At 37.9% G+C, this 7,627-nt stretch overlaps 1 protein-coding gene and 1 long non-coding RNA gene across 2 annotated transcripts in view; both read right to left on the bottom strand.

Moving 5' to 3' along the window:
* Positions 1-1,412: 1,412 nt before the first annotated feature.
* On the bottom strand, positions 1,413-6,278 carry LOC128317624 (C-type lectin domain family 17, member A-like). Its single transcript, XM_053230728.1, has 4 exons — positions 6,173-6,278; positions 3,736-3,860; positions 2,284-2,390; positions 1,413-2,047 (listed from the first exon to the last, which is right to left on the bottom strand). Exons 1-4 carry the CDS (start codon positions 6,276-6,278, stop codon positions 1,909-1,911), a joined length of 477 nt encoding a protein of 158 aa, XP_053086703.1. The 3' UTR covers positions 1,413-1,908.
* Positions 6,279-7,395: 1,117 nt separating this feature from the next.
* The window catches only part of LOC128317646 (uncharacterized), a 1,014-nt gene continuing 782 nt past the window's right edge, over positions 7,396-7,627 (bottom strand). The window contains exon 2 of the long non-coding RNA XR_008301177.1: positions 7,396-7,627. This exon is cut by the window's right edge and continues 403 nt beyond it. This is a non-coding gene — a long non-coding RNA (uncharacterized LOC128317646).

Here is a 7,627-nt window from a genome sequence, read left to right as displayed (position 1 = left end):
GATGCGTAATTGTAATCAAAAAGGCAAACGAGGTTCAAAATAGTGAGAGGAATTTTCTCACTTCCATCTCTATGTTACCTCTAACAGTGTCTACATTCTCACAGATATCCACCATCATCTCCACTCACTGTTACTGCATCTCTGCAATTTTGGAACACTTTCGGCCATGCAAACTTAAACATTTTGTACCTGTGTGATGTGCTTCTAGGCGTCTCTCTGCGTCAGCGTCTTCCTTCTCTGTGTCGGGGTCGTGATCTCTAACAACATCTGCACTCTCATAGATATCCACCACCATCTCCACTCGCTCAGAAGAACACACAATCATCTTTTATCTATAAAACACTCACTAAAACATTAAATTACTGCATCTCGGTGTGGACGTGACTGACAGGCTGCGCCTCTGTACTCTGTGTATACGGAATTAGATGTGCTGCTGTCAGTAAAGGAAGTCAAAGGAAGTTAAACGTCAGAGGAGGGGCATCAGTGGCTTCTTGTGGTTAAACTGTGAAGACATTTGAGCTGCAATTCTCACTCATACTGTAGATGATCTTGTTACAAGTCCAGCACTTATATAAATATCTAAAAAACATTATTGTGTGATAATAATGTACACATTGCACCGATTCATCATATTTTTTTTTTTTTACTCATAACATCATTACACAAAGCTATTAGACTTTTCACCTGCTGCATTTAATATGAATTTATATATTTACAGCAGGTTGGATTCTGTCATATGAGTTAGTTGACATGTTCTTGCAGCAAATCTGGAATTATTTGTCGATTTACTTTTTCACATGCTTTATGCAGCTTTATTGTGAGGATGCAAGACACAAGTTTCGCTGATCTAACATCAGCGTTAAACCACTGCTCTCTTTCACACATAGAAAAACAACCACATAGAAAAAAACCCACTGTGTGCACACACTCACACACAGGCATGCAAAAGGGGCAAGACTTTTGTTTAAAGTTTATGGAAGGAGACTCCAGTGACAGTTCTTTGTAACAGTAAGAGTCTTCAGGACAGGGGAGTTTGTGCTTTGTAGTTTCTCAGTAACATGGCAAAGAAGAGAAAAAAAAGAGAGGCTGCTGAGAGAACAACCCTTTATAGCTGTTATAACAGGAAATAACTTGTTTCACAAATGTTCCATAACAATAAACATGATTTTAAATGGATTAAAAGTTTGTGTCCTTCTTTTATTAAAAAAGAAAACTGCAAACGTTGACAAATTGCTGTCATATAAGAGGAATAAAACCCTTCAGGATGTGATGTTATAGGAAAATAATCACCTTGGTAACATTAACTCCGCTTTGCACCAAGCTGCATCACAAAACCCCATCCATCATTGATTATTTTCCTGTAACAACACTGCTATCTTCTTTATATAATAATGACTCTGCAGTGCCACAAATGCTCTGTACAGATTTATTTAAATGTTGTTTTTAACATAAACTCTATTCAGCTTAACCGTTTGAGCAGAAAAGTACCTGCAAACCAGGAATCAACCCCTTTACAGTCATTTCACATCATGTCCCTCACTCTAGGATCAAAAACAGTATAATAAACCTCAATCCAATCTTGCTTGAGCTCAGGCTTATGCTGATTTAACAGAGTCAGAGACACTGAGATGGACTCTTCAGATACAATTATCTCAATTATACTGCGTTCATCATCACAGATCTACAGAGTTACTGCATCAGAATCATAAGAAATATACATCTATGAGTTACAGTAAAAAACATGAACAGTCTCTGTGCACTTTGTGTCACTGACTGATTACTGAGTTCACTCTGAGAAAACAAGAACATACACTGAGACACAATTATCATCAAAATACTGTCTTTTATATTTTTTATATATTTGGTTCAATTTGTGTATAAGCGCTTTTTATTATAAAATGATACTCGTCACTGAGAAAGACGTTTCTCACAGATCCAGTGTCGTTTATCAGAGCATTTCATGTCGTTCCAGACAACCTTATCTGTATTGTAAATCTCAGCACAGTCTTCATCACCTGTATTACCCGGTTCCCCCGGACCCCAATACCTGAAACCCAGAGAATCAGAATCAGACTCAGATCAGTGTTCAGTTTCCTTCAATTCCACACATTTAACTGAATCCTCTCAGCCTCTGTTTACTGACATGCACATCGGAACAATATAAAAAATACGAGTATAATAGGGAATAAACTTTACAGTTTTCCAATCAGGAGAATATTATTAAGATATTATTCAGTTGGAATGCACTTTAAAAAAAAGACAGAAAGAATCTCAGTTTCTTACTCAGTGGTCAGTGGTGTACCGTCCACCCATTTCCACTCTCCCTCTCTATCTCTGTCACTCAGACCAATCCAAGCCTGAGAGCCGCCCAGCTGCTGACCGATGAACTCCTGTAAATAACAGCACAATAAAAAAGGCATTAGTCTCTCTCTCTCTCTCTCTCTCTCTCTCTCTCTGCGCATGCGCGGTGGAAGAGTGAGTGTGGCGTGTAGGTGTGTTGGTGTGTTGCCATTTTTTTTCGGCAGTTAATTCAACTTTTTTCCGTGTAACATCTCAGATTAATTACATTTGTTGTGTGAACGAGTGTGTAAGCGAATAGTTTGATTGTATTGCGTGTGTGTGTGTGTGTGTGTGTGTGTGATTAAATTCAGGGATCAGCTCCCATTCTTTTCTATACTTTTGGGAATGTATTTTAGTGTGACATGTTACTATTTCAATGTGTGTAATGTTCTAGCTGTGTGTGTATATGTATTTATATTTGTATTGTGTATGCACTTTTTATATTTGTGTATAAAAAGTGTATATTTTGTGTATATGAGTTCTAGATAAATGATCTGAATTCAGTGAGTTCAGAAACTGGAATGAACTAAAGCCCTGTGGTAGTGAGTAATATAAGCGCATGACAAGAATAAACGGTGACAATAATTTTTCAAATTTAATACAAAGGAGAAGCTGGTAAGTGATTGGTCTGTGGCAACACAGCGCGCACATGCACAGTTCATTCACATCTATGTCAGCTGCTGTGCGGTCAACGGAATGCGCTGCTTGTCTCAGCAACTCACTGAACAGAGCAGACGCACAGAGGGGTGTGACTGCAGCGGGGAAGCAAGACCTCGTGCTCGCGCAGGACAGTACTGGTGACATTTGGAAAATTGCTAAGGTTTGTCCAAAAAGTCGATAGATTTGTCGCTAGTCGCTTTTTTGGGGAAAAAAGTCACTAAAGGCGTCTGAAAAGTCGTTAAATCTAGCGACAAAGTTGCTAAGATGGCAATGCTGGTAAAGCCCAATCAACTAGTGAAGCAGAAGCTAACTGATGTTACTATGTTACAGGAGAGTCCTGGTGATGTCAGCAACGCTGCTGATTGGGTGAAGGAGTAGGAGGGGCTGGCCATTTTAATTCATAATACATCACTTAGTGGTGGGGTTGCTTACTGTTTGCTCACAATTTTTTTCCTAGTTCTTACACAACAGAAGAGTATTTAAATGGGGGGCTTTCAGATTTTTATTCTTGCTTTGAAATATGTCAGGAGAAACAGGTTCAAGTGTCAGCTGATTAATTTTATCTTTGGTCAGGCAAAAATGGCTTTGTTTAGTACCAGCATTAGACCGATAGAAACATCACAACTACATACTCAAACTGTTCACTGTTATGTTTAGTGTAATTTATTTAAATGAGTTTTTAGGATTGTAAAAGTCAAATTTCTCTCTCTCTCTCTCTCTCTCTCTCTCTCTCACATGTTCCTCTTTGCTGTTTATGATCACCAGGTCTGCTCCTCTCGAACTGCAGTTCTGTCTGCTCTCCTCCCAGCTCTTCGTCTCCTTAGACATGCAGTAAAAACTGGAGCTGAAGTAGAAACACCCTTTACCAATAGAGATAAATGAAGAAAGACAGAGAGTTTGGTTTAATTATTCGGTTTGACTAATTGGTTTGTTTTCATGCTGCACATAATTAAAGAAACAAAAATTGGAAAAAAATTTATACTCGTAAAGTTAATTAATTAACTGGTTAAAAAAAGGTGATTGAAGAAGGTAAAGAAAGCTTTGGCATTCACAAAAATCATCCAACTACGGAGAACACGGAGAAGGCACTAAGTAAAGCATTAGATGAATAACTAGTTTAAATATTTTGTGTACTGCGTCCAGCATTTATTTTCTCTTTTTGATTGTCAGTTCAAATATGGAGAGCACATGGCATTTCTCCAGCACTACGGCTTGTGCTTTTCTATAACTTGATAATAGGTTATTGTTGTATATTTCTCTCTTTAGACCCTGACTGGATAAATAAAAACAGCACACCCTCTCTAAAGAGAACTCTGTGTGTGGACAATAACGACTTGTATAGACATTTACATTTTACACACTGGGCGCTGGAAATGGCCAAGGTACATATATTATCTCCAGGAGGAAGGTAAAGTTTACCAATTGGGAATTAATCTTGAGGAGACTCAGTAATTACTGCTTAGTTAATAGTGAACTATTACAAGCATACTTACTAATGAATTAACTAAGTAATTAACTAATATTCCTTAGTAGTTAATGGTAGTAAACTGTGTGTTAATGAAGAACTATTCATTCTTTCTTTCTTATTCCTTGCAAAGTTACCTATGAGTTATGGAACAGTACTGTAAAGAGTTACCAATATTAATGGGATTGCCCTCATTCTAAGACCTGGGTGAAAATATATGGAGGAACATGTGAGAGGATGTGAGTTAAAATCTTTATTCCCCAGTTTCAAGATTTCTACTGAAGGCATTTAACTGTTGGGAAGAAAATTTAACGCTAAATTCATCTACTTACACGAATCACGAAGTGTCCTCATGTATCCATCTCTCTCCCTCTGTAACTGGTCTCTCTCTTTAGTCAGGTTGGCGTATCTGGTCTGTAACTGGTCTCTCTCTATAGTCAGGGTGTTGAATTTGATCCACAGCACTGTGACGGCAGTCAGCAGGAGAACACACAGCAGCACCACACACACTGCAGTCAGTCTGTAACACCTGCTCTGTGCAGTGTCTCCTCCTAGAGGTAAATGGACACAGAGACAGTCTCTCCAAATTTAGACCTAACATTTACAGTTTAGTCTCAACAGCCTCATCAATATCAAAGCCCTTCAACAGGGAGCTGGAGAACATCTCAGTATCTCATCTCAGCCATCACTGTCAAACTCCTCCCTTTCCACTAAATGCATGCAGTGATGGGCGGGGCTTTGGGCTGCTTTTGAATAAACTGACTTGCAGATCTGAATCACATCACCTGTTCTCCCTTTGCACCATGATGACTGTGTAAGCCAAAAGGAGCTAAACTTTTCCACCAGATTTACACAAACTTTTTCAGATTTTTGGAAACACTGAGAACACGAAAACACTTTTTTCATACTCGCGTACGTATGTTGATCATCCGTATCATGCAAAGCTCGTTCCCAGCACAGCTCATTTGCATTAAGAGATGCCCACAAAACTCCATAAAAGTTCACAGACAGCTAGGAGCATGAAAATATACTTATTATTATCAACATTATACAGTATAATGTTGATAATAATAAGAAAGTGCTAAATCTTCCATCTTCTGAGGCGTCTGTTTACAGCTTACTGCTCTGCGCAGACACACTCCTCCATTTAACTCTTTTTACCAGACGTCAAAATATGGAATTTCTGCTTCTTTTGGGATGCCGGTGTACAGCACTGAATTTATTTGTGATGTCACACTCCACAGTAGTGGTTAATGGCTCATATGAAATTAGACACTCAGGGCTTTAAGAATTTGCAGTTTTTGATAAGTATTTATTTTTTTTTTTTTAATTTTATAATTTTATCCTAGCAACCTAGCACCTAGCATTTCTGTAATTTACTGTAAACATAATAAAAAAAAAAACTCTACAATATATGTAATCTATATAAAAGTGGAGAAAGTCATGCAAATTTTAGAATTTGAAGTCGAATGTCCATGGCTGGGGTCAAAACACAGGCAGATAGTGTAACACAAGGATGATGCGTAATTGTAATCAGAAAGGCAAACGAGGTTCAAAATAGTGAGAAGAATTTTCTCACTTCCATCTCTATGTTACCTCTAACAGTGTCTACATTCTCACAGATATCCACCATCATCTCCACTCACTGTTACTGCATCTCTGCAATTTTGGAACACTTTCGGCCATGCAAACTTAAACATTTTGTACCTGTGTGATGTGCTTCTAGGCGTCTCTCTGCGTCAGTGTCTTCCTTCTCTGTGTCGGGGTCGTGACCTTCTACATTGTCTGCAATCTCATAGATAACTAATGTCATCTCATCTTGCTTAGAAGAACACTGAAACATCTCTAATCTATAAAACACTCACTAAAACATTAAATTACTGCGTCTCGGTGTGGACGTGACTGACAGGCTGCGCCTCTGTACTCTGTGTATACGGAATTAGATGTGCTGCTGTCAGTAAAGGAAGTCAAAGGAAGTTAAACGTCAGAGGAGGGGCATCAGTGGCTTCTTGTGGTTAAACTGTGAAGACATTTGAGCTGCAATTCTCACACATACCGTAGATATTCTTGTTAATGTCCAGCACTTATATAAATATCAAAATAACATTATTGTGTGATAATGATGTACACATTGCACCGATTCATCATATTTTTTTTTTTTTTACTCATAACATCATTACACAAAGCTATTAGACTTTTCACCTGCTGCATTTAAGATGAATTTATATATTTATAGCAGGTTGAATTCTGTCATATGAGTTAGTTGACATGTTCTTGCAGCAAATCTGGAATTATTTGTCGATTTACTTTTTCACATGCTTTATGCAGCTTTATTGTGAGGATGCAAGACACAAGTTTCGCTGATCTAACATCAGCGTTAAACCACTGCTCTCTTTCACACATAGAAAAACAACCACATAGAAAAAAACCCACTGTGTGCACACACTCACACACAGGCATGCAAAAGGGGCAAGACTTTTGTTTAAAGTTTATGGAAGGAGACTCCAGTGACAGTTCTTTGTAACAGTAAGAGTCTTCAGGACAGGGGAGTTTGTGCTTTGTAGTTTCTCAGTAACATGGCAAAGAAGAGAAAAAAAAGAGAGGCTGCTGAGAGAACAACCCTTTATAGCTGTTATAACAGGAAATAACTTGTTTCACAAATGTTCCATAACAATAAACATGATTTTAAATGGATTAAAAGTTTGTGTCCTTCTTTTATTAAAAAAGAAAACTGCAAACGTTGACAAATTGCTGTCATATAAGAGGAATAAAACCCTTCAGGATGTGATGTTATAGGAAAATAATCACCTTGGTAACATTAACTCCGCTTTGCACCAAGCTGCATCACAAAACCCCATCCATCATTGATTATTTTCCTGTAACAACACTGCTATCTTCTTTATATAATAATGACTCTGCAGTGCCACAAATGCTCTGTACAGATTTATTTAAATGTTGTTTTTAACATAAACTCTATTCAGCTTAACCGTTTGAGCAGAAAAGTACCTGCAAACCAGGAATCAACCCCTTTACAGTCATTTCACATCATGTCCCTCACTCTAGGATCAAAAATAATATAATAAACCTCAATCCAATCTTGCTTGAGCTCAGGCTTATGCTGATTTAACAGAGTCAGAGACACTGAGATGGACTCTTCAGATA

Source organism: Pangasianodon hypophthalmus, chromosome 28, assembly GCF_027358585.1.
Source record: "Pangasianodon hypophthalmus isolate fPanHyp1 chromosome 28, fPanHyp1.pri, whole genome shotgun sequence".
NCBI classification, from domain to species: domain Eukaryota; kingdom Metazoa; phylum Chordata; class Actinopteri; order Siluriformes; family Pangasiidae; genus Pangasianodon; species Pangasianodon hypophthalmus.
The sequence above is the reverse complement of the archived record's forward strand: the minus strand, read 5'-3'. Positions and strand labels throughout refer to the sequence as shown.

Excerpts from the sequence above, each read along its gene's own strand:
- LOC128317624 (XM_053230728.1), bottom strand. The coding sequence starts at position 6,278 with ATGACATTAGTTATCTATGAGATTGCAGACAATGTAGAAGGTCACGAC. Across the intron at positions 3,861-6,172 it reads CCTAGAAGCACATCACACAG|GGTGTTTCTACTTCAGCTCC; the intron begins GTACAAAATGTT and ends CTATTGGTAAAG. Across the intron at positions 2,391-3,735 it reads TAAACAGCAAAGAGGAACAT|GAGTTCATCGGTCAGCAGCT; the intron begins GTGAGAGAGAGA and ends TGTTATTTACAG.